The 27563-nt window shown below is 38.4% G+C and overlaps 1 protein-coding gene across 1 annotated transcript in view; it reads left to right on the top strand.

Moving 5' to 3' along the window:
* The first annotated feature begins 329 nt into the window (after positions 1-329).
* Positions 330-27563, top strand: part of ntrk3a (neurotrophic tyrosine kinase, receptor, type 3a) — a 91235-nt gene continuing 64001 nt past the window's right edge. The window contains exons 1-3 of the mRNA XM_026174778.2: positions 330-1071; positions 15607-15681; positions 21987-22058. Of these exons, the coding sequence (XP_026030563.2) occupies positions 815-1071; positions 15607-15681; positions 21987-22058 (404 nt within the window). The 5' untranslated portion in view covers positions 330-814. The remainder of the gene's footprint in view (positions 1072-15606; positions 15682-21986; positions 22059-27563) is intronic.

Here is a 27563-nt window from a genome sequence, read left to right as displayed (position 1 = left end):
CAGCGGTCACAGCGCAGCTGCCTCAAAGGCCAGCTTTCATCCACCTAACCAAACCTTTACTCTTGCACCGTCACCTGAGAAAGAGTAGCTGCTCATTTTACAACAGTTCGAGAGCTTGATGGAGATAATATAACACACATATGTGTCTGATAATCACGAACTCATATTTATCCCAATTGCTATTTAAACTGTTCTTTACTGTAACTCAGCCTGATCAGAGCAGTGTGAATATCTCTCTCTTTCTCTCGCTCGTGTGTGTGCGTGCGCACAAAAGCAAAGCTGACGCGTGTCCACTGCGCTCCTCTGCCCAGCAGGTGGACTCAGAGGATGGGGCCTCTCTCTCTCTCTCTCTCACTCGACCCCTGGTGGAAGAAACGCCACGGGGAGCGAGAGAGAAAGAGAGAGAGTGTGTGGGAGAGACTGAGAGATGGACAGATGACTCAAAAAGGAGATGAAAATGAGGGAAATGCTCACTGCGACCGTACACATCAAACAGCGGGAGAATATTCTGGATTTTTCTTATTTTGTCCTCTTTGTTCCATCCAAACGTTGTTGGTGTGACGAGCAGGGAGGGGGGCGTGACTGGCATCATTAAAACCTCTGATACCCCCACAAGCACGCGCACACTCAGACACGCGTGAACACACGGAGGGAGATGTTTACAGCTTTGACCGTTTGGACTCCACTGAGCGGAATAAGGCGAGCGCAGCGTTCACACGGCTTCAGACTCTGACGGACTGAGTCATTTTCATTTTTAGTCATTTTCATTCTCGTTCAGCTTCAAAGTTGGAATCTGGGACTGAATCGTGACAGCATGGATTTGTTCGGCGCGCGTCGCCTTCTCGGGATCCGGTGCTGCTGGAAGGTTTCCGTTCTGCTCAGCGTTTTCTTTCACAGCTGCCCGAGCTCCTTGTTGGACTGTCCCCCCACCTGCACCTGCTCTCCCACTGAAATCTTCTGCAGTAAGTCCGACAACAGCCAGTTCTTCCCGCTGCTGTCCTTCCAGGGGACCGGGAATGCTGGGAATAATACCGGGAGCATCGAGGATCTTTTCCAGAACATCACCTCCATGTGAGTGCTGCTTCTCTAGATCAAAGCTTTAAGGATATTTAAGAGAAGTTTTGTCCTTTTAATTGGTGAATTTATTATAGTTTTTTTTTTTTTTTTTTAACAAGTGGACTAAAAACCCACGATAAGATCCAGCTACAGAAATGAGTGATGGTTCCTCGGTTGGGGCAAAAAGGCGATCTTCCTGGTTCAAACAGTTCTGGTGTTTTTCTTTTCATAGAATAAAATTGAAATCACAGAATTGTTCAAAAAATGTAAACTTTTTGAAAATCTGGCAAATTTTAAATATAATACTTAAAATATATAAAAAAATAAAAAAAATAAAATGAAATAAAATAAAATGATTCTTCTTCTTGTTAATGATACTATTAATAAATATTACTATGAATAACAGCAACATCAATAATGATCCAGATGACTCAGGGATCCAGGCTCAGAATACCGAAGAATGATTATGCAAATAAATGTTCCACTTGACTCAAATAATAAATGTACCTGCTTTATTCAGGACTTTATAATGAACCATCTTAAACATCCTCTTAAACATTTTTTGAGAAACTTCAGTCTTCTCCAAAACTTCCCTTCATCTGTGCACATGTGCAGTGGTTCCTCACTTTCGGGAACCGTACACTGTGATTAATGGTGATGGTAAAACCCCATCAGAACAAGCAGAGCTGGCAGGTCTGGAGTTACTTTATAAAAATTACATTCTGTTATTAATTTCTTGTAAAATAAATGAGTAATCTAAATGTAAAGAATTGAGCAGGTCTAAAAAGATTAGAATGATGATGAATATGGTTTATCTCACATGAGGAGGCTTGATCTTTGTCTGTGTTTAGGGTATTAAACAGGTCTTTGGTATGCCACAAGTGTTCAAGTGTTCAAATTCAAGTGTTCAAATTCCGAATTCCGAACTGATCTAAAAGATGTGAATGAATCAATTTATATAGGAAATGGAAATCTGAAATGCATGAATATATTTGATACTTTTAAACATAGCCATCTGTTGATGGAAAGTGTGCCTCTCCCTTAGCTGTTCCTGCATAACATTGCTAAATGCCATGGTTTTATAGGAAACAGTCCAGCGTGAGAGGTAATAGGTCCAGATGTTTCCAAATAGCTTTTTTATTGCATTATAAGAACAGTCATGACTCAGATAATATTAAGCAAATTTTAGTGCAGAAGTCTGTTTCTTTAAGATGAAGAGCCAACCAGCCATCCAGATATCCATGAAAAATGTTATCTGGGCAGATACTGAAAACTGACCACATCAGACCACAAGTGAATTTTTCTCAAAAACTTTCTTCTTGCTTTGGAAGAGAGTGGCAAACAGTCCTCAGTATATCATAAGGTTTTAATATAACTAAATTTATATTCATTTCTTTGGTGAGGAAATGTTGTAATAATAATAAAATAATAATAATAATAATAATAATAATGGATTACATTTATATAGCGCTTTTCGAGACCCTCAAAGCATTTTACAATGCCACTATTCATTCACTCTCACATTCACACACTGGTGGAGGCAGCTACAGTTGTAGCCACAGCTGCCCCGGGGCAGACTGACAGAAGCGAGGCAGCCATATCGCACCATCGGCCCCTCTGGCCAACACCAGTAGGCGGTAGGTGAAGTGTCTTGCCCAAGGACACAACGACTGAGATGTGTGTGTGAGTGGGTTAATGTGGCTTTTTGTATAAATAAATAAATGTAGCACTCTGTCTAAGTTTAGGGATAGTGTTTAGTTACTGGTCTGTGACTAAACCAAAGTCCAGTCTTCTTCTGAGCCTTTAGTCTCTTGCTCAGCATTGCTCGTGCTCTTTTTGGTGGCCTGCTTAGTTCAGCATATGCCATGGCTGCATTTGTCAAATCACACTGACTTTCGCTGTACACTATGTTTCCTTACTGTGAATTCAATCAGTCACTTTGCCCAGGAGGTAGACCAGCTCATCCATTAGCTGGAAGGGTGATGCTTTAAATCCTAATTCATTAAATCAAATATATGTTGAAATGTCCATGGGTGACATACTGAACCCCAAAATGGTGTGGTCAAAGTCCTCTAAGGGTGAGTGTGGTTGTAGTGTCGGGGTTAGTATATAAATATATAAATTTTCCTGATGCTCTGATAACTCTTCCTCATTAACTACAGATTGGTTTTATCTGAGAAGATGTGGTGTCTTCTCTCCTTGTCATATTCTTCCAGAGCCTCTTTGAGAACGTAGGTCATGCTGAGTGGACATCCTGCTTTGGGAGTGGCACTGCAGTCACTTTGATCAGAAGATCCAGATCATTACTGCCTCTTGTCTCCTCTAGTTGTCAGGAGTGCACCTGCTGCAGCACTGACAGTTTATATTAGAGCTTTGCTATAAACCCTTTCCTTTTAATATAAAGTCCACTCTAGTATTAGGTAAAGTTTACGTGGACAGTCCTAATCTCAGTGACCAGTCAAAGTGATTTTAAACTACAAAACCTCACCTCACATTCACACACATACACATGTGCTCAAGGGCTCAGGGATAATGCACATACACATACACGCGTGCGCACAGGCTGTGGTCCATCATGTTGTTGTTGTGGACTGAAGTGGACCTGACTGTCACAGCATCTGTAGGTTCTTTGTTTTTATCTCTTATGTAGCCAACAAAACACACATCTTGTACACACACTACAGTAAAACACACAGTAATTAATAAGAACGGGAAGAGTTTGTAAACTGTGGCCAGTCTACAACAAGATGGCAGAACACATTGCTACACGCACAGATTATTTTGTGAGCACAAAACCTCACTTCATTATTAACCTGGTTTTCTGAAAAATTATTACTGATCAAAGGAGCTGCTGAACATCGAATTCCCTCCTGCTTCTCCAACACTGATCGCTACACCCGGAAAAATAAGGGAACCGTGTAAAAAAGCAGTTTTACTTGCAATAATAATGATAATAATAATAATAATAATAATAATAATAATAATAGCCAGGAAGCCTAAGCAGAATAAGTGAAGCATGTGTAGTGTCAGATGTCAGCTCCATTGTTCCGTGTGCTCATCAGCACAATAGTGGAAAACTGGTTGAAAAACACAGGATTGGTTTCAGTTGCATATCCCACACAGTTAAGTGAGGGGTTGAGTTTTAACATGTAATAATATGAGATAAAGTGTGTGTAAGTACAGGAAATAAAGTTTATTTGAAGCCATGTCAGGATATTAACGTGAATAAAAGCATCTTTTCATTTCTGAAAGGAGCTTCGTTTAACTACGAGACCACCAGCATATCCTGGGTGGTTACGGTAACTTGATTAATAAAATGGTCAAATTGGCACAAATCATCATGAATAATTGTATTTATTGTGTAAGAATGTACTTTTTAGTAGGTTTGGGTTATCTTTAATTTGAAGTAAATTCACGATTTAATATATTTGGCTTTGAATTTAAATTTTTGGGGGGATAATTTTTACTTTGGATTTTTGTCTATTTCATTTTAAGTTTAATTTCAGAGAAAAGTATTTAAGGTTTAATATAATTCATTGCCACTAAATTATCATGGTTTCTGGCACTTTTCCCCCTTTAGCAGCCATTGTTTAAAGTTAAAATAAATTCAGTGGATATATATAGTAGATTTCTGAAATTTATGATGATGGAAAAGTGCCAGGAAAATCAACCAACGACTAATTTAAAATCATTAATTATTTGCTGTGAACAAACCAACATGCTGACTTTAAGAGCTGTATTCATTAAACAGTCATACTGACAATAAACATGTGACTGTGTCCTCTTTTTCATGCCTTTATGTATTTAACTGAGCTGTTTTTGAAAGACATTATGACACAACATCAATACTGTGCTGACATCAATATTAAAATGCTGTCATTTATGACCATGAAGATAAAGTCAATAAGTTCTTCACTAATGCACTAACTGAAATTACAGATTACGCAGAGAACAAAGAGATGTCTGATATGTCACAGTAAGTCAGAGAGTAAATAAAGTATCTGTTATCTGGAAAACAGTTTTTTTGTAATTGAATTGTGATTTAATAATAATAATGATAATAACAGTAATATCTTGGCATGAGTAGGATGGGTTAGGCTTTGAGGACTACAGACTGGAATGTACAATGTGACCCACATAGGGAGTACAGTTTAAATGTATCAAATTCTGTGAACATACCATCTTACCAACCATGGCTGTAAGACAATTTAAAACAATTAAAAAAAAAACAAACTATAATTTAAGATATTATTATTTTAAGAAGAAAACCTGAATTTCTGAAGATGGGGACAAACTGAGGAGAGCATAGTACGACCTAAGGGTGAAACTGAGGACTCCTGCAAGAGGAAGCTGGACAGTATGAGCAGAACAGTGTGAGGGATGTGTGGAGTGAAATGAAGAAAATCACTGGTTTTAAGGTGACGGACAATAACCGGCACCAGCAAGGAAACCTGAAGGGAGCAGAAAAGCTGAACGATTTTTAAAACACTTTTGGTTCACAGCCCTCTGCTGCTTTTCCCCACAACACACTCTACACACTATGGCCCTTACACACATTCATCGCCTTCAGGGGTATTAAAAAAATTAGGCTAGATTAATGCTTCCCATGCCAACCCAGTACACACTCACAAAGGATATTCTCTGTCTCCAGATATTCACTTCCTGATTAAATAAAGTTTAAAAAAGAAGTGGATTAGCAGACTCTGTTTCCTAAGTACACTGAGCTCCTTTAATGTAAAAACATGGCTATTTCCTGTCAGTCAGTTGTGGTGTGTACACAGTATACTCACCAACAGACTAATAAACTGATCAGGACAGATTTTTCTGTGATTGGCTGCAAACTGGAGACTTCTGAAGTTGTGGTGTAAAGGAGGTCACTGAACAAACTGTTATGCATAGATAGTTCTGATCACTACCAAATAGTTTTACACCATGTACACCATGTTTTCTTATTTATTTATTTATTTAATTTTTATTATATTTCAAGTTTTAAGGTTAAGTCAAGTAAAATAAACTAAGCCATAAAAATTACCTGAATTTGTTCTTCTTGGAAAACGGTCTTACATTAATAGGAGCAAAAAGAGTTCTGACAGTGTTGTATCTCCTGGATGATGTGGATTTAGTGTGTGTGTTTCTGCATATTTAAGTGTGTAAGTGAATGAGTTTGTGTCTGTACGCCTTTAAAGGAGTATGTGGCGGCTGCAATAAACAAAGGCAGCATCTCAGCATTCTCAAGTCTGCCCGGTGTTTTAATGCAACATTTTTGTGCTGAAAACAGACATTATGTTGGTGTAGATGTTAATAATTAATGTTAATAATAGCTAAGTGTCCAACCCAACAGCCCTGAGTCAGTGGCCCAGAGTTTTACTGATCCATGTAGAATTTTATTGGCCTGTGGGAAAAAAAAAGCTTTTATTTTTGAATTTTTAAAATATTAAAACAATTTAATAAATGTGATATTTACATTATTTTACTTTATATCTGAAAAATGTTTCAAAAGCTTTGAAATAAATATGGTCTAGTACACCCAATGCCGCCGTTTATACTCACTCCTCCTTGTTCTGCTTGCAGGTATCGCTGCCATGTAAAATGTAATATTTTATTTGACTAAAATTAACAGTTCTGTATATTTTAATGTAACTTCTGTAGCTTTACTGTAGATTTTTGCTGTGTATAAGAAATGAAGTTCACTTTCCTTCACATCAGAGCTTATTAAACAGGTGGTTTGATGAAGCTAGCTTTTTCCAAGTAAACATCTTGATGGTGATAGCTGTGCTGCTCATTGGGATGCTGGAAAAAACTTTTCTTTCACTCCACCTGAAGTGACTGTCTCAGTAACAGCTCCGCGTCTTTGCTCTTTACGGGGTGTGTGCAGACGCACTCTGGCTCCATGTTCAACTATGACGGCATGATTGTCACTGCTGCCGTTTATCTGTGTTATCCATCTTTTTGTTTAAAAACTGGGGGCTGCATGGGCCTAATGTTGTCAGACTTTTTATTCACACACTGCTCCTTGATGCATGTCTAATGCACATCTCTTTTTAGTTGCAATGGAAAATGAAATGATTGCATTCACATGATGATATAGAGCTGTCCGTTTAACAAAACATCAAAGCAAAAACATTGTGTTGAGGATTCTTTATAATTGAGTTATTCCAATTACTCGATAAACGGTTGCAGTCCTTTATAGTTCTAATTCACATTTTGTTGCTGACCCTTGTGCTGCTGTAATGTGAATATCCCCAATATCCCCATTGTGGGATTAATGTCTAAAAAAGTCAAGTCTAAGTCTATATATAATGGCTGCAGTAACCACTGCAGTCTCAAAGTGAGATGGAAGGAGGTGATTCAAATATATTATGTAAAAAAAGGTAAATGCCATCCATCTATTTTCTTTTGCTTATCCAGAAGCAGTTTGTGATGCCCAAATCTCCCTCTCCCCAGCCATCTCCTCCAACTTATCTGGGGTAACACCTAGGCTTTCCCAGGACAGCCGAGATATGTAATATCTCGGCTGTCCTGAGGCTGTCCCAGGACACCATGGAGTCCTCAATCCAGGTTGGTCCTTTCAAATTCTCCTCCCTCCAGTTAGCTGGGGATTCCAAATCGGCACCAGCCTGCATTCTGTGTACCTATGGAGAAACGGAAAACAAAGGCAGGGAAAAAACAAACAGTCTGCAAGACACATGCCCTTACAAGTCCAAGCAAGATGAGATCAAGATCATAGGGCACATGACAGTGCATCAGCCAAGACTCACCCTGTACAAGTTCCTCGGGCTATGTTTGGACAAAAAACTGAACTGGTCATGCAACACACTGCACCTGTATTAAAAAAGCCCAAAGCAGACTGTACTCCCTCAGGAGACTGAACTACTGCAGGAAGCTCCTGAGGATGTTTTACCAGTTAGTGGTTGCCGGAGTACTATTCTATGTTGTGGTTTACTGGGGGAGCAGCACAGCAAAGAAGGACTCATCCAGGCTGGAAAAACTAATCAGGAAGGCTGGCTCTGTGGTTGGCATGAAGCTGGACACTCTGGTGACAGTGGCAGAGCAGAGGACATTAAAGAAACTGCAGGACATTATGGAGAAAGCCGGGCATCCTCTGCATATGAAAGTAGCAAGGTGGTCAGCCCAATGATTGGAGTGCACGATGACCTCATAAAGATATACTCTGCAGTTTGGCACATCACACAGTGCTTTGTTTACAAGCTTGCCAATATCCTTTCAACATGTCAAGTTTACTGATATATGTGGCAGGTCCAATGTCATCAATGCAGTCAAGTGACATTTTGCCCGAGCTTGTGTCAATAGGTTCTGGTATGGATATAGTGACTTGATTAGTACTAAATTTGGAATCATGTGGTAATAATAGCCAAGAATTTCCTCACCAGCAGCTCTTAGAAGCAGGTTTCGAGGGTTGCTGAAAACCAGCACTGGACAGCTCTGCTGACAGTGTTTCCTCCTGCTGAATGCAAAGTAATTTTAGAGAACAGCTGATCCCAGGCTTTGTGGGTGTGTCGTGGTTGCCGTGGCTACTTTGGCTTCAGCGTTTGGAATTTGTTTGGACCACAAGCCTTTTAAATTAAATTTTAAGTCACACCACAATGCTGTATGTAATCTTGTGAAAATATTTCAAAAGTAGTGAAATAAACAAATTTGCCTTGTTTGGGGATTTGTGTTCAGTTGTATGGGTGGATTCTTGAATCTTAAGACTTTTTAGTGAAAACACTATGTTAAGTGATCTTGATGACCATGTTATCATGGCTCATACAATTGAATGCCACAACTAAAAACATATACCATGGCCTATAACTTTTCTCGAGATTATGTGATGGAGATGTATCTGAGAATGCAAATGGGTATTAAATGGTCTTCAAAATCACTATGATATTCAATTTGCAGCAGTGTGATAATAGATAAGATAAGATAGATCTTTATTGTCACTGTTACCAGAACAATGAACACAGTTTGGCATCTCTCCATTGGCAGCTTGTAGGTTTTTACATTCACATTCTTCAGATAAGAGAATAGTATAAATAAAGATAAAATAAGTGCAAGTTACAGTCCAGAGAATTCATGCATGTTATTTGTAGCTCCTGTCTTATGTCTTGCCCAGTCTATCCAGGCAGCACTTTTGCCTAAAATAGACAAAGTATTTCCAGGAGTAGGAACATGACTATTGTGAGCTAAGTGCAAAAAAAGGAAACTTCAGATAATGTTCTAGCCTAGTTTCCTCTAATAGTCATGTGTGAAAAGACCTTTAGAGTCTTGTTAAGCTGGTGAAGTCAGATGAAGTCTAAACAAAATCTTTAAATTAATACTCAAAGAAAATGTATCTTTCTTTAGCATACTGATGACCATTTACATTTACCATTTACTGTGTTTTGAACATTTGTCTTCTTCTTCTCTTCAACCCAAAATTTAGAGCTTTTTAATTATTAATGGAAATTATTGATTTAAGTCATTAATCCCCTCTTCTGCTTTTTTGTTTTTCTTACTCTGTTATGTGATCACTACCTGTCAACAGGTAAGATAATTGACACTCATGTCAAAAATGAAAGTAAAACAATGAGCAGTGGATGAACCATAATATTTTGGTGTCAGTCGGGATAAAGTTTTTTAACTTTGTGAGTCAGGACTACAGCGATGGTGGGTGATATACTCTGAGATGTTTCATTGGTAATTGATATCTAATGCTAAATGCTAATGCTAAAGACACACTGATGTATTACATATTATGTAAACAGACTGATTTTTTGCTAAATTAGCTCTAACAGGACAGAGGTAATGCAAGCATATAACATCCTTGTGAAACATGATATAGAGATAGATTAACTTACCTTAAAATTCATACATGATATGAACATCTATAATATGTACACTATATTGCATTTATCTTAACATGAGTTGGCATCTTATTCTTAATCCATTGGGTTTAAAAGGATGTCAGCCCACCCTGCAGCTATAACAGGTTTAATTCTTCTGGGAAGGCTTTCCACAATGGTTTAGGAGTGTGTTTATGGGAATTTTTGACCTTTCTTTCATAAACATATTCGTGAGATCAGACAGTGATGTTAGACGAGAAGGCCTGGCTCACAGTATCCACTCGAATTCATCACAAAGTTGTTCTATAGGGTTGAGATCAGGACTCCGTGCAGGTCAGTCAAGTTCTTGCACACCAAACTGACTCAGATGTTTATGGGCCTTGCTTTATACACTGGTGTGCAGTCATGTTGGAACATGAATGAGCCATTCCCAAACTGTTCCCACAAAGTTGGGAGCCTGACATTGTCCAAAATGTCCTGGTATGCTAAAGCATTAAGAGTTCCATACACTGCTAGTAGGGAGGTGAACTCCTGAAAAACATCCCTCACACCATAATTCCACCTCCACCAAACTTTTAACTTGAGACATTGGGGTTAGTATCTTGCCCTAGGATATTTGTCATAGCGATGGAGTAGCCAGGGATCGATAGTAGATGACTTGCTGAATTCTAACCTTCATTACTTTTTCCTGAAGTTCACTGATGAGCACTGAGTGTTTTAATTTTTAAGAATATGGCTTAATCATTTATTTCTTACAGTTTAAGCACAGAGAGTCATGCTGACAGATTTAATTCACCGACTACAGCAGCATCCTTTTTATGATTTAGAAAAAAATAGACATACTCGTGCAGTTATTTCTTATTCTGAGATATCACGGGGATTAAATGTGTAATTGAAGTTTAAAATGACAGACAGGGAAGTTTCAGATCTTTCCCAGTTGGCACTGTATGGATGATCAGAAACTGACGGTACCTGTCTGTGTATATAATTACATCAATTTTCACAACGCTGGCTGAAATTCAGCCCAAAAACATGTCAGCGCCTCCATCGTGTTTTACAGATGGCTACAGACTCATTGTTCTACCTTTCTTTTGAACACCTCCGTACTAAATAACAAATTAAATTTTTGAACCAAAAATTGAGAAGTGTTTTTGAGATGTATATGCTTATTTGTATATTTTGCACTTTATTTATGCTGATACGTGTGAATAAATAACAATTCCACAATTTTAAAAAATCTCTGTTTGACCCATTCAGCAAAAATCATGGTTATGATATGGCATGATTCAGCTTTCTAACAGGAAATAAAGGTATATTTAATGTATCAGTGTACACTTTATTTTATCACAAACATACAATTGATCACAGCTTGTGTTCTTTTTAAAGTCAAGAATTTTCTTGAGTTTTTACTGAAGCTCGCTATTTGAATTCAATTTCACTACTGTAAATTTAGAATTAAAAATATTTCATATTATAATACAATAAATGTAATGTTGACCATATTATATTAGCTAATGTAGTATATAATACAATTATTGTTTATTAGCTAATACTAAAATAATAATAATAATAATGGATTGCATCTATTTAGCGCTTTTCGAGACCCTCAAAGCGCTTTACAATTCCACTATTCATTCACTCTCACATCCACACACTGGTGGAGGCAAGCTGCAGTTGTAGCCACAGCTGCCCTGGGGCAGACTGACAGAAGCAAGGCTGCCATATCGCGCCATCGGCCCCTCTGGCCATCACCAGTAGGCGGTAGGTGAAGTGTCTTGCCCAAGGACACAACGACCGAGACTGTCCGAGCCGGGGCTCGAACCAGCAACCTTCCGATTACAAGACGAACTGCCAACTCTTGAGCCACAATCGCCCAAAATGACTGTTGTAGCCTAATAGTCATGGTTTTTCAGTCCCATGGGGACTGGTTTTTCAGTCCACCCCCCCAAAGCTTTTGCTGTGCAATTCCTGGACAGGGAGCGAGCTCACACTATCTATGTCCCAGGAAGCACCTGGCACTGGTCTTTCTAGGAGTTTCATCCTTCTACACCCTAACAGTCGGCAGATAACATAGTTAAGCAGCCTACAGCAGATCATATTGACACATATGTCCTTCACCTAAGAGATAAAAGAAAATACAAAATCCTACAGTGAAATTCTAAGCACCTAAATATAAATATGAGAATAAACTAGAAATTTTCCATCCAAAAATTTCAAGGTCACTTTAAAGGTGGAAAGCTTTTAGTTTTTTTTTAAGCTGACATCACCCATGTTTTAACAGTTTAACAAAACATTAAAAAAAAAAACCACTAAGACATATAAAACAAATGCTTCTATGAATGGGTGAATGAGGAATGTTATATAAAGCACTCTGCATGCTCAAGTAGAGTAAGCACTGTAAAATAATCGGTCCATTTACAGACATCCCAAGTTGACTGTTCTGTGCATACACCACATTGGTTCATTACTTGAGTTAGGTGTTTTTTTATGCTTGGGTGATTCAGGTCAATGATAAATGAATTACACAATAATAAACTAAGTGAAAAAGTCCAAAGAAAAACTTTGACAGACCTGGACTGTTACTCAAGATCACTTGAATTATTTAATTAAGAGTCTGGCTCCATGTAAGTAAAATACAAAGCAATGGGGATTGCTCAAGACTTTTGCACAACACTGTATGTGCAATAAAATGTGCTTTTTAAAACAATATATTGATATATATTTGTTGTAATTACATCAAATAAGAAGGGAAACGAATAAAGACTTTAGCAATAAACTGCTCTTTCAGCTCCACACTTGGCAGTCATCATCCCTACGACCAAACAGATGACATTCGGTCTGTGAATTTCTTTCCAAATTTGCTTTCCCTCTCTCTACGGCTGTGTTTCTCACACTTTGGAGGCAGAGTGTGTAGGAGGCTGCTGTAACATTGCAGTTCCTTCTGGCAAGCAAACATTGATGGTTTGTTTGTGACTTTTCAAACAGTGCCAAGTTAAGGAAGGAAAGAGGAGAGGGGTAGAAATAGAAAGGAGGACTAGAGAGAGGAGGAGGAGTAAGGACAGGCAGTAGTAGTACTGTTGGGCACAAAAATAGTTGGTTTGAACATTTTCTGTTATATTTAGTAACCTCAAGACTACAGTATGTGCATGCTTTACCTGGGGGTTACGTAATAGCACTACTGCTCAAAATGTGGTTGACCACTTTTTTAACTGTCTGCTGTAAATATGCAATATGGAGAGAAATACTCAGAGATATCTGGACTGGTGTTGTGTCTAGCTGATCAATTTCTAGAGTGCAGTATTCACTGATCTCCACCAAATATTCATCTCTTTAATTAAGTCTGTGTTCAGCATTTTCTCTTTCTATGTGCTATAGCTTTGTAATTACAGGACAGTTTGGGCAATGAGCTACCAAAACTTCTTCTGCAGTTTTACACCTTTATTTCTTAAAATTAAAGCCAAAAACGTCAAACGGACACTTTTCATTAACTAAAGCAGTATTTTCTAATCTTTTGGAAAAACTGAGACAACCAATTGAAATTAAATGTATAAGTAAACTTTAAAATGACACAAAGAAGAGTTTCACTGGTCCAGTCAGTCTACCATGGTGAGTCTCATCAACACCGGCTTAAATCAGTCTCAGTTCATCTAATATGGTGATACCCATAGGGATATAGAGACTCTGACCCGTTAGATGGAGAGCTGGTCCAGACCTCCTGTACAGGGGTAACTGGGATCTAACCGACTATTTAATATCAAAGTGGGCTGTATGTGACCTACCATGTAAAATGAGTTTGATATCCCTGCTCTAATGTATTTATACCATGTCATATGGCAATCATCAGTTCAACCACTCTGCTCAAAGTTATCAAATATTTATTTTGCTACAGCAACGTTAGAATAATCAGTCAACCTAACATGTCACACTTCAGTGTCCTTGGACTGTGGCAGGAGGCCAGCATAACTGGAGGAAACCAACTGGGCTACAGGGCTAACTATCTGACATGTTATAGAATAAACTAGGGTGACCATATTTAGATTTCCAACAAAGAGGACACTTGGCTCAGTCATGAAGAACTTGCTTAAAGAAACATAAAATCGTCCCCGGCATTTTGACTACAGACCGGCCCACCAGGTATTATAGGAAAAACCATAAAGCCTTTGAATGAAAACAAACGCTGTTGTGACAGTGATATACACTGTCTTGTTGGTATATGTATGATTTCTATACATTTTACATCAGGTAAAAACTTTGGTTGTAAGATTCAGATAATAGTTTAATAAAAGTGAGAGATTTTAAATGAGAATAAGAAAGAAAAGTATTTCTTTGTGTCCCCCTCTCCCTGTTAATGCCCTACCTGCCCCCCTGGCAAAGCTTTGCTAGACCCACCCCTGCACAGTTACCAGCTGTCAGCTACATAAAAAAGGATCCTGGTGTTATTTGTCTCTCAGAAACAGTTCATAACTTCCCTTCAACTCATTCATGTCACCTAAAAGGTAAACCTGTTTCTCCATCACTTGTTCAGCTCTGATGGTTCAGTAAGGACATCTCCTGGTTTCATCCTCATGTTTCCCTCTCACCACATATCCAAACCGACATCATGACCAGCAGCTTTTACAGCTGTGGCTCCAGCAAACATCAGCTGATACTAGAAATTAATATTAAATAAATTCTAACAACAGCTGATCAAGCTTAAACGTGCTGCTGTTGTTTAGCGCGACATCTGGCGGTATCTTCTTTCTGTTCTTCTTTCACTTATCACTGATCAGTGTCATGATTGAAGGAGCAACAGGAGAGAGAGGGGGAGAGAATGAGAGAAGAAGAAGCAGCTGTGCAGCGTAACGATGCAGAATAACTCCAGCTTTGTGTCTTTTTCCATTCTAGCTGAAGTCCAGGACAAACTGTTCCTTTTCACCTCAATACGAAATGCTTAATATTTCCTCTGAATACGGGACGATTCCGCTTTTTACAGGACGGTTGGCAACTCTAATAACTAACCTTGTGAATAAAGTTCAACATCAGTAGCATCATAGCACCCACCCAGCTGTAGAAACTCTGTCATGCTAGCTAGTACGCAGTGCGAGTTATTGTAACTGACTGTAAAAGGTCAGCATAATGAAAATAAACTCCACCTAAATTTGGTTTATATCTGACTCAGACTGCAGGTCATAACTTCTTACCTGAAGTTCATTTCACCTGCAACCGCCTCGGGTCTCTCCTCCTCCTGCCTCCCCTTTCCCTCATCCACCTGCTGACCTCTGTGGAAGCTCCGCCACAGCCACCACCAAACAACTGAGTTATTTTTACACATCGGCCAGCATCTGGCCAATCCACCACCTTTCATTGTTTATACCGTTACAAAAAAAACCCCCATCGGCCCATAAAAACGAAAAATCACCATCCAGCTATGGTCGGTACGAGGGAAATTTCTTTTGCAGTTCGTCTGAAAGATGGACTTGCGCTTTGGGATCTTTTAAACATCATTAGGTGCGTTGCTACGCGCTGTCTGTCCTGTCTGTGAGCGCAGAACAAGCAGCAGTTTGGGGGTGATGTCACACACACGGGTCCTCTGTCAGAATATAGGAAAAGAGGACGGTTGGTCACCCTAGAATAAACAGCCCAACAAATCTGATCCATGAAATAAATTGTTAGATTATTAATTTGTTACTTGTAACTTGATACATTATACAGCCTACTACAGTGTCTTGCCTGTATTCCTTTACAGACACATCGAGAATTGGACTGGTCTGCAGACCTTGAGGGATTTCGATATGGAGCTCTACACCGGCTTACAGAGGCTGTAAGTAGTAAGGCATTTTCTACAACATGTTATCACTGAAATGTCTGGCCAGTGAAATTTAACTTTATTCTTGGGGATCAGACCAGTGCTTTAAAAACACATGCGCAAAAGCAAATGTTTCCTCTAAAGAGGTTCAAGCAGCCCTGCACACTTCAAAGACCCACTGACCCAAGCATGGGGTTCTAATAATATTTGGACCCAGAGATATCCCAATCTCAGGAAAGAATCTGTTCACAATTCACAGTTTAGTCTACAGCAGATGAAAGGAAGCACCTCAGCATACTTTGGAGCTGGACCACTTGGGAAGTAAACAATATTGTCCAGTAAGGCTGTTAGCAGTGCTTTGATACATAGTTGTGTGTTGAATTTCAAATCCTGTTTCTTATTAAATATCTTCATTTTGTTTTAATCTTTATGGAGTCCCTTAGTGTTTTCCAGCCTTTCCCTTCTGTGTTAATTCCCCCATGTTTAGTTCTATGTCTGTTTCCCTCACTTCCTGTTTTATTGTGGTAGCAAAATAATTTGTGGTGCAGATTACGTGCAGAATTCAATGCATGCATGCACACAAATGGCTAGTCTGGAGTTGCCTATGTCATTTATTTCAAATCTAGGTAAGAGAGGGCGTCGAGGAAAACAGCATTTAACAGTGCATGAATAGGTTGGTTTGCTTTCACCCCAATTGCTGGTGACTTACTTAAACCAGCTTTTCTTTGTTTTTTACTTTTACTATTGTCAAAGCTATTAGGACTTTATTTCACTGATTCCATTCAATTAGATATTTAATTGTAATTAGATTTACTTCCATAAATACAGGTAGACTAATGACATAAACATTCTTTCACTATCATGGTATTAGAATTTCAATAGGAAAACAAACTTAAAGTAACCTGCATAGCTTTATAGTTATTTTTCTTCCAACAATAGGTAATAGATGTGTTTCCTCCACGTGCAATTGTTCTGTTGGTATCAGAAATAGCTAAAGTTTTTCAAAATAAATTAAAGCAAAATCCTTAATTTTTAAAATAGAAAGGAAAACAACAAGGAGCTACATATTAAAAAAAGAGTGAGCAAAATTCCTTTGCGATGTGACATGCTGAAAGTCCACCAGCTCCACAAGTTATTGTATTACAGGGTGTAGTCATTGGTTAAATTCAACTGAGTAATTACATCTGATAGGCAGTTGACTACAAAATAGGGTAATGTGAAGTGAGAATTTTTCATGGACTGCAGCCTGGTAGTTGATGCTAAACTGAGTATTTTACAGCATTGTGGTACAGGACCATCTCTGTGAACTAAGCCTGCTAAAGAAATTGTTTAGCTCATTCGCTCTATACTGAGTGAGTGTATGAGTTGTAAATAGTGAGCATGACTGTGTGAAAAACTAGAATGCTATTAAAATAGAGGAGACAGGTGTGACACCAGTCCCAGCAGTGGTCATCTTTGTATATTGCATATTTGTACAAGTACATTGTATAAGTTGTAAGAAGGGCTTTTAGTCATTTTGAATGTATTTAAGCGTATTTGTGTTCAGAAGTTGTGATTTGGATTGACGGAAAGATATCACTCTCACTTTGTAGTCGGAAGATTGAATCATCATTTTTTAATAAAAACTTACTATATACAGTAAGCTTTTATTACAAATTTTGATATACAGAAATGTAAAAATTCTGTTACCAAAGTAGGTATTTCTAAGTTCAGTTGATCGGGATTAAATCTTTCCTGTGTGATACATTTCAGTTGCTGATAATCAAGAAACTTAGTGTTGCTGATTCCATGTCTTGATGAGAGTTCCTGAAATTAAATGAAATGGCATTAAAGTTTTCCCCTTGAATAACATTTCCTACGTGTTTTATCCCTTTCTCGTTCCATGGTGAAAGGTTTATGCCTTATGAAAAGCAGATTAGAGATTTTTACTTTTCCACAGAGTGCTTGTCCTAGGTCCAGCCATGGGCTACCTAGCGAGCTTGATTTGATGCATTTTGAAGCATATAAGCAATCTATTGGATAAGAAATAATAATAAGAATTTGGTAGTTTTAAACCACCATTGTGTTTTGGCTTTTGTAGAGTTTTCAAACTTGAGATGTTTGAGTCCAGTGTCTTAAACCAGGCAGTAAATGGTTTGTTAGGGATCAGTGAGAACAAGTAGTTTATTTTAGGCAGATTTTAATTGTGACGACTGATCATTGAGTGCTATAGGTAAAGTTTTCCAAAACGTGAGATTATCTTCTACCATTTCTACTAGAGGGATATGGTTCAATCATACCGAGAGGCTGGTGGAAAAAATTATACCTAAATACCTAATGTTGCCCGACTGTAGTGTAGTGATGGAGGTCTTCTGAAATTTACAGTTCAGAGGCAGAACTGTTGAGTTAATGGAGTAGTCTGACATGGATGAGAACTTATCTATGAGTGTGATTGTCTTCAGAAGAGAGGTTTGTGAGTTCCCAAGGAACAGTAATGCATCATCAGCATACAGGCTTATCTTGTGGTCTGTATCTATTTATATCTACATTTTGTCGGATTGCTGCTGCTAGTAGTGTCATGGAATTTTGTAAATAAAGTCTGCAACATGGAAAGAGCTGTGATCAAGCTATTTATTACTGCGCAGGAGAGCCAACACACACATCAACCATCACAGTTCACAGTCATGCCAGCTCTGCCCTTGGGATGTCTCAGCTCCTCTTTTATACCCCTCCACACACAACTCTCTGCATCTTTTTAGTTACAACAGGTTTCTGTCCCACGGGCTGTTGCTGGGCAGAGAGCAACTGCCACTATCTTTTCCCAGGAAGCTCCTGACACCGGTCATCTTGGGAGTTTCGTCCTTCCACAATATCGTTAGGCGTAGCTAAGCAGTTCTTTGTGAGGTCATACTGACACACACTTGCTTCATCTTAAGCAGGCAAAGGTTTATACAAAAATCATACAGTAAGATTCTAAACATATAAATCTAAATGTGAGGATAAACTAGAATTTTTCCATAACAGTAGTTTGATGAAAATGACTAAAACTGAGGTTGAAAGCAGACAGCGCTGTCTGGTGTCCCTCTTTAGATTGAAGCTTTGGAAAGTAAGGTCATTTGTCCTAACATGTGCATTTTGAGAACTGCTTAGTGTTTTGATCCAATACATGAAGAATGAACCAAATCCAAATTTTTGTAGAACTGTTGACAACCTATGAGAGAGCAAATGAAGATTTTGTGCTCAAAGTTGATGTGTTAAGAACAGAAAAAAATGGGAAAGCATGAGCATTTGAGTGATTTTGACTCACTGCACTGCGACGCTGCAGCAGTGTCGGTTCTGACAGAGGGTCCAGGGATTTCATCCTCATACCTAATGGCAGTCAGGGTGCCTGTAGAGGTCTGTGTGTCCCTCCATGGACATGTCTTCCCAGACCGTTGCTGACCCACCACCAAACCGGTCATGCTGAACAATGTTACAGGCAGCATAATGTTAACCGCAGATGTGCTCAGGGTGAACCTGTTCTCATCTGTGAAAAGCACAGGGTGCCAGTAGTGGACCCGCCAATTCTGGTACTCTATGGCAAATGCCAGTCAGGCTCCACGGTTCTCTTATTGTTTCTTCTCTAGTGCATCTTTAATTTAATTTATACCAACGAAGCTGAAACCAATCAACACCCCCCTCTGCCAATTAACTTACCAGATCAACATCCCAGAAGTTTGACTGACTCGATGCTGTACTAGGATTAAAAAGTGATCATTTTATATCTTTGAGCTTATATAAGATGACAGTCCCCTGGAGCAATACATATTGGCTTCAATTTTGCATAGTGGGAGGAAGTGGAGCCAGGTCGTCCATCTTTTGTACAGTCATTTTGCTTCACTGTTGGTTGCAACCAATACCATTGCAAGCACCTGATGAAGCCGGAAGAGCTACATCATCCGCCCAAAATAGAGGTGATCCTGAGGCCACCAAACCAAAAACCCTTTGTCACTTGGCCACACCTAAAATGTGGCTTTACTGTGCCTTAAAACAAACAACAGAGCAGCTTTTCACTGGCCTCCACATCGAATTTTTCTTCACTTTGTTAAATCATTATGATTTACTAGCAATAGGTTACTATAGTTACAGCTTTTTTTAAGATTCAATTTTGGCCTTAAATTTTCATTTATTTTTTTGGCAGGACAATAGTGCAGACAGGAAAGGATGGACAGGGAGCAAGTGAAATGATCCGCAGGGAATGTCCTGGCTTGGGGAATCAGATCTGCAGTAGCCGTTCAGCATTTGGGTCGGCTGCTCAACCCACTGGGGTATACTGGTACTCAAATCATACTTGTTTTTTAATGAACCATAAAACTTCCAAACAAGAGACACAGCTGCTCTGTTCTTTCTGTGCATCTCTGACCAGTCAATTTTTTTCTTTTATCATCCTCCATTTCTTTCTTTTCTCTTCTTGTTATGCTAAACATTTGTTGTCTCCACAACAAGATGCAAGTTATAGATGAGATTTGTTTCATCCCAGCTGCCATAACTCCTGTATGCTTTTGAGTTCAAAATGACATACTGCTGTCTAAAATCAGTGTGTATCTTAACATGTATTAAGAGTTTGGTTAAGGACTAAGAGGCACTTCTAGGGAAATATTAGAAAGGCTCACTATCGTTTGGACTTTCCTCCTCAGAACCGTGGAAAAAAGAATCTTTCCATTGAACTTTTGTTGTGATTTCCTTTCTCTTTGGATCTAATAGAGGCCACACAAACACATGAGAAATCAATGGAAAGCCCAGGTTGTACTCTTTTTAGTACATCAAGACTTAGTAGAGTAGCTCAAATAAGTCAAACGATAGAGAACGAAAACAAATGTCCATCACAGAGGACATCAATGAATAGGCTGGTTCTCTGGAGGCTATTACTCTACAACCATTTCCATTAATGTTTCTCATAGAAAACACTAAATAGCCTCTATTATAGCTTTATTTCACAGACATACATAATACTGTGCTGATATATAATTTCCTATTAAATGATTTTCAGCATGTTCTAGGTGAGCAAATTGTTGTAAATCTGTTTAGTTTATTAATTAGTGCGCTTAACACTGTGGAATAGCAAAGATCTCCAAAAAAACCAAAATCACTTACTTTCGATCACCTTCGTATCTTGATGAAATCTTTGCCTTAGCTCATCACTGACATCGCCCAGATTTGGTGGAAGAAAGTCAAAGTGTGATTTCAAAAAGTGCATCTTCACTGACATTCTGTCACTCATTAGCTGATGTGCTTTCATGTTATCCAAAGCTCTTTGTAATTGTGTGCTCTGATTGACAACCTGTATGAATCCTTCCCATGCCACTCATTCAGTTGACTTGAGTTTCCTTTTTAACTCATCATTAAATATCAGATCATGGATTTTTAGAACCAGCAACAACACCTTTCTTAATTTTGGCCTCACTTTTCTTGAGACCAAACTTATTTCTTTAAATGTTGTAAATAACATTTGTTACAGTACAGGTGAAAGAGTCTGAGTAGCAAAATGTGCTAGTTGTTGGCCATTGACCTTTAAAAATTGTCAGATTTACTGCTGCCTCAACGGTTGGGCAGTGCTGCTTATTAACTCGCACAGCCTACTTTCCCCTCCGGATTTAAAGTGGACCAGAATTGGCTGAAATCTTTTGCTTCTACAGGTATATGCTAAATGTTGGTTGTTGTGCAGCTCTCTTCATACACTTTCACATGACATATACAGTGGCTTGCAAAAGTATTTGGCCCCCTTGAACTTTCCCATATTTTGTCACATTACAGCCACAAACATGAATCAATGTTATTGGAATTACGCACACCCCACTTTTCAGTTATTTATTTGTAAAAAATGTTTGGAATCATGTATGATTTTCATTCCACTTCTCACGTGTACACCACTTTGTGTTGGTCTTTCACATGTAATTCCAATAAAATTGATTCATGTTTGTGGCTGTAATGTGACAAAATGCAGAAAAGTTCAAGGGGGCCGAATACTTTTGCAAGCCACTGTATATAAGTTAAGCAGAGAGCAAATATACAGATGTACTACGAGCAAAAATGGAAAATAATCCATTCATTGGCGCTGTTTCAAGCAAGAAACTCACTGTCAGAAGTGGGATAATAAGTTCTAATAATAATATACTTTCACTGATTTTCACATTTGTTGTGTAGTTGACCTGATTTTGATCCAACTATAAATCGTCTCGAGTTGTTAAGTTGTTATCTGCTCATTCGTTCATTCATTTTTAATTGTCTGTTTGTCAGAGTAACAGAGCTGAAAGTTATTCAAAGTGCTTTCTCTCTTCTTTGTCTGTGTGTGTGTGTGGTAGAACCATTATGAGGAGCAACCTACATACGATCCAGGCTCGCGTTTTCTCCAAGAACCCACACCTGCGCTACATGTGAGTATACACACACACACACACACACACACACACACACACACACACACACACAAAAACTTGATTGATAATACTGATACTGAAACACTTACCGTTTTTGGGCACATACAAACCCTTTGTCCTGTCCATGCTGCACCCTGCACATATCGACTGTCTCTTTAACACAGTAACACAGGACACTTTTGAATTGCACTGATAAAAAAACCTAATAAACTAGTAGCAGAGTGTATTAATGGAAATAAACATTGTGTCCCTTTAAAGTTTTTTTAGTGTTTACAAGCAGGGAACTCTATTAAAACTGAAGCACAATTAGTGGTTTGGTGAGCAGAACAGACAGAACTTAGACTGACACATGAAACAACCACACACTCAGTATTGTGTCACAGACAGAGTGAATGACTGACCGCAACAACACCTGTCATTTCACATCTGTCACTTCTGAAAATAGCACATACTAATCACCAGTGCTTGTGTTTAGTATTGTACTCAGATAAGATTTCACTACAGTCACTACAGATATGCATTACTGTAATATATGCAGTCATCCATGGATCCATGAGTATAGGGAGTGTTGCACTGATTCCACTACCCATAAACTCCCATCACAGATTCAGATGTAGATCACATGTAGATACATTAATATTACAGCTGTCCTTATTTATGTCTCAGGAGCTTGGAAAGAAAGCAACTGGACTTTTTAAAGTTTTGTGAAGATGTTTCACCTCTCATCCAAGAGGCTGCTTCAGTTCTAAAATCAAATGGTTTAAGGAGTGGCTGTTTGGTTTCGCCAAGGAATTGCATGCTGTGTGGACAAATGTTTGTGCATGTCGGAGGCATTTCCCACTTTTGTTGTGATCAGTGTTAAGGTCATTACTCAAAAAAGTAATCTATTGCACATTACTCGTTACAGTAATTATTACTCTCCAAAGAAAGTAATTTGTTACATATTACATTACTTTCTTGTTCCTTTGTAAAATGACCTGAAACATATTTACCATTTTATAATATAAACCTACAGACTATCGTCCCACATACCAACACAAATCCCTATACTATGAAGACACATACTCTTTCTCTTAGTATTTACGCATGAACACAAAGCTGACAGCCACAGCGATTCTACTTTAGAAACATGAACAGTTAGAAAGACAGACTGTTTAACCCCTTGTTATTTGTTAAAGGTCAGGGTCAGACTGCTGGGCTGAGGTCAGCATTCACTCGGCTTTAACATCAGTCTGGGTTCTTGGCTAGCTGGATGCAGTTTGCACTTTACCATCACACACTTATGTTCTTGAGCAATATAAATTAGTGTGTGTGTGTGTGTGTGTGTGTGTTAAGAAGGTTGAAGATAAATCTGTAGTCCCACCATCCTCAGAGTGCATGACATGCAACACAATGGTCGTTAGTACAAACAGAAATGTGAGAATGGTAGAATATTAGTCTTATATGATCAGTTGTAGTGATTATGACACTGTGGTAGTGTGTGCAGTACTGTGAGTGAAATACTTTTTTTTTTCTAATTTCATGTAATTTTTATGCTCTAAATTATTTTAAAGCAGGAAATGCTGCCAGTAAGATCTGTGATTACTGGTTTGTATAGAGAAAGGCTGACAGGAATAAGGAGGGTTTTATAAAATGAGACCTGGATTTTTATCATCACTATATTTTCTATTTTTACCTCTATTGTGAATCACTGGGTACAGCAAAATACATCCAATGATCACATTTCGACTCTTTAATGCTGTTTGTCAAACAGCATTACAGACTCATCAGAAATTACATAAAAAAATATGTATTTTATATTTCTTGCATGCTTTTTCTCTCCCAATCCTGAGTGGAATACTGATGAGGTATTGGATCTCAGCAGCTATGAATAATAAACACTCTTACATCACCAGCTGAAAGAAGAGGAGAGGAACAAATAGAACAAAATCAAAGAATTTGTGACCACAGAAGAGAAAAACAGAGTTTATTGTTTGTGAGCAGTGGGCATTTTGGTTTGTTGTAGCAGGAAATGGACAAGTTGATGACACTTAAAACTGAATCCCATTTAAGAAAGCTAATTGTCATGTGCACTTCATTTACTCTCACAGAATCTGAAATGAAAAGTTTTGCTGCACCTAGAACTTTGCTGGAGAAGATGGAGAATTATATTTCTTTTGGTGATTAGAATTAGCTAAAAGCTACAGCTGTCAGATAAATGTACTGGGAATATTCAAGCGCAGTCCTCAACAGCAGGTTTGTCCAATGGATAGCTTGAAATGGTACAAATGTAAGTGGTGAACTGCCAGAGATTGAAAAAAATAAGCTAAGGTTACCTAAAACTGAAAAATAATCTACATTTCAGAATTATACAAAAAAGCTTTTTTCAACGAACACAAAATGGGTCAACAATGTAAAGCTGTTCTGCAGCTATGAAGGTTTATCAAGTCTTGAAAGCTGGTGCTACTAATTCCTACAGGTGTTCCAACTTTTCAGGATTACTTACCACCCCCTCTGTCTGCATAAGGGTTTATGTTGGAACACACTGTTGCAGCATACCCTCATTAGTATCAATGGAACATTATTGTACTGCAGAACAATAGTTCTCTGTGTTGCTACAAAAATGACAAGAAAAAGGCAATTAACAATGAAAGAGAGACAGACCATCATAACACTTATAAATGCAGGTCTTTCCTACAGAGAAATTGCAAAGAAAGTCAAGGTGTCAGTGATTCCAGTTTCCTTCACCATAAAAAGGAAAAGAAACTGAATCAGAGGGTGAGTTTTTGAGAGTTAACAGGTGGCTCAAAGCACAACAGCTTCAAGCACAGCTTAATAGAGGTCGTAGTGAGCAAGTTTCATTGTCAACTGTCAAGAGAAGACTTTGAGCTGCAGGTTTGACAGGATGAGTTGCAGCAAGAAAGCCATTGCTAAGATGTCAGAATAAGACAAAGAGGCTTTTCTGGGCCATTAAACACCATCATTGGACTACTCAAGTCTGGAAGAAGGTATTACGGACTGATGAATCAAAATCTGAAATCTTTGGTTCATCACTCAGGATCTTTGTACGCCGTAGAGTAGACGAAAGGATGGTTCCACAGTGTGTGGCATCAACTGTCCAACATGGAGGAGGAAGTGTGACGGTCTGGGGCTGTTTTGCTGGATCCAGGGTCGTTGACTTGTACAGAGTGAGAGGATCACTGAACCAAAACAGCTACCACAGCATTCTGCAGCGCCATGCAATACCCTCTGATATGCGCCTAATTGATCAGGGGTCATCCTACAGCAAGATAATGACCCAAAACATAAGTCTATGCCAGAACTACCTTAGGAAAAAAAAGAACAAGACAGTCAGTTGAAAACATGGAGTGACCAGCACAGTCTCCAGACTTAAACCCCATCAAACTGGTTTGGGATGAACTGGACAGAAGAGTGAAAGCAAAGCAACCTACAAGTGCCACACAATTATGGGAATTTCTGCAAAAGATATGGGAAGAAATTTCTTAATAATATTTGTTATTACTAATAGTTTTATTAATGTTAATATTGAATATTTATTTCTATTGTAGAAAGAATGCCACGGGTGTGTGCAGCTGTTAAATCTGCCAAAGGTGGTTTAGAATACATTTTGGTCTATAAATTTATTCCACAATTTCTCTTTTTAACTCAAATTGCTTATTTGTACTATGCTTTCATTTCAGAGTGTAATGAAATCTTAAACTGTCTAAATTTCAATTAAAAACTGGAACAATTGGGGTGTTCTAAAACTTTTGACCAGTAGTGTGCATTCAGTGGGCTACATATTCTTCATCACTGCTTGTGGTGTGAGTGGTAGTCTCTTCTTCAAACCGTCAGCTTCGCTTTTCTAATAAATTTTTCTTCCTCTCCTCCAAATTTTTTTGTTCCTCTTTCTGTTTTTTTCCTTCTCTGTGTTTTCTTCCACCCTCTAATTTCTCAGCTGAAAAGGACAAAGCACTATCAGCTGCTTTAATCCTATCACTATACAAAAGTTCAGATGAAAGCAAGAACATACTGCAGAACATCTGATGTGTGTGTGTGTGTGTGTGTGTGTGTGTGTGTGTGTGTGTGTGTGTGTGTGTGTGTGTGTGTGTGTGTGTGTGTGTGTTGCTGTTTTCACAGTTTTCTTATGGAAGCAGATAAATGAGATTCAAACCACTGCAGGGTGATTATTTAAATACCTGTTCTGTGTTCTATCAAAGGAGGTCAGGACAAGTAATCAATTAGTACATTGACCATAAGCTCACTAGTATTTGTTTTCAACTGAGTTCAATTTTATTTATATAGCAGCGAGTCACAACAACAGTTGCTTCAAGGCACTTTATATTTGAAGGTTAAGACACTACAATAATACAAAGAAAACAGACAGAACCCCAAAAGTCATATACCCCCTTTCAGCAAGTGCTTTGGTGACAGAGGGAAGGAAAAAGTACATTTTAACAAGAAAAAACCTCCTGTAGAACCAGGGTTGGGGAGGGACAGCCAGAAGCAGAAAATTAGAGGTCATCTGTGTCTTTATGTCTTCAAGAAGACATTCCTGCAGTTTAACTAATTGGTGTGTGTTATCTGGCTTCATGGATAGATAAAGTTATGTGTCATCTGCACAGCAGTGAAAATGTTATGCTATAACTTTTAATGATACTGCGTAAGGGAAGCATGTATAATGTAAACAGAACTAGTCCTAGCACAGAACCCTGTGGAACTCCATAATTATCCTTGGTTTGTTCACGTACATGGAGAGTCCTCTTCACACACTGAGCCATAAGAAGATAAGAAGCCATAAGAAGGCAGCCAGCAATTTAAGGAGAACATGCAGCTGTGGTAAACTCTAAATGCTGAATGTAACTCTTTGAATAAACTGCTCTTTTGTAGATGATCAGTTAATTTAAAAAGCCTTTGCTTTTTAAAAAAGTGGTGTAATTATTGCAACCTTAAAAGCATGTGATACAGATCTCTATAAAGATTGATCATATTTCAGATTAAAGAATGAATTAATGGTAGGATCTGGAGTCAAGTAGATATGTTAATGGTTTGGAGGAAGTAATTGAAGTGACTGAAAAATCACTGAGGAAAGACAATACAAGTAAATATCAGCAGTTCTTTATTTTAAAAGTGGTTGTACCTAATGATGTATCTGAGGAATGGTTGGTTCTTTATGGTTAATTATGAAGAAATTTGTGAAGTCCTCACTATTGCTCTGGGTAGCTCCCCAACTGGGTCTAGACTGGGTCTAGAGAGTACTTTAAATTCAGGGAATTTAAAATAGAAAGTAGCTCGTCCACAGAAGGACTGGTAGCTCCCCTTGCGATAAGGGTTCAGATCGCGCGAACAGGTGTGAAATGTGTGTGTTTAGTTAGTTTGTTTGTTTGCTTGTTTTAATCAATTTTAAATCATGCTTTTTATTTGTTTTTGTTTCTAATGTCTCTGTAAAGCACTTTGAATCACCTTGTTGTTGAATTGTGCTATACAAATAAATTTGCCTTGCCTTGCCTTGCCTATTTCAAG

This window comes from Astatotilapia calliptera, chromosome 7 (genome assembly GCF_964374335.1).
Source record: "Astatotilapia calliptera chromosome 7, fAstCal68.1, whole genome shotgun sequence".
NCBI classification, from domain to species: domain Eukaryota; kingdom Metazoa; phylum Chordata; class Actinopteri; order Cichliformes; family Cichlidae; genus Astatotilapia; species Astatotilapia calliptera.
Note: the sequence above shows the minus strand (reverse complement) of the source record. Positions and strands in the feature narration are given on the sequence as shown.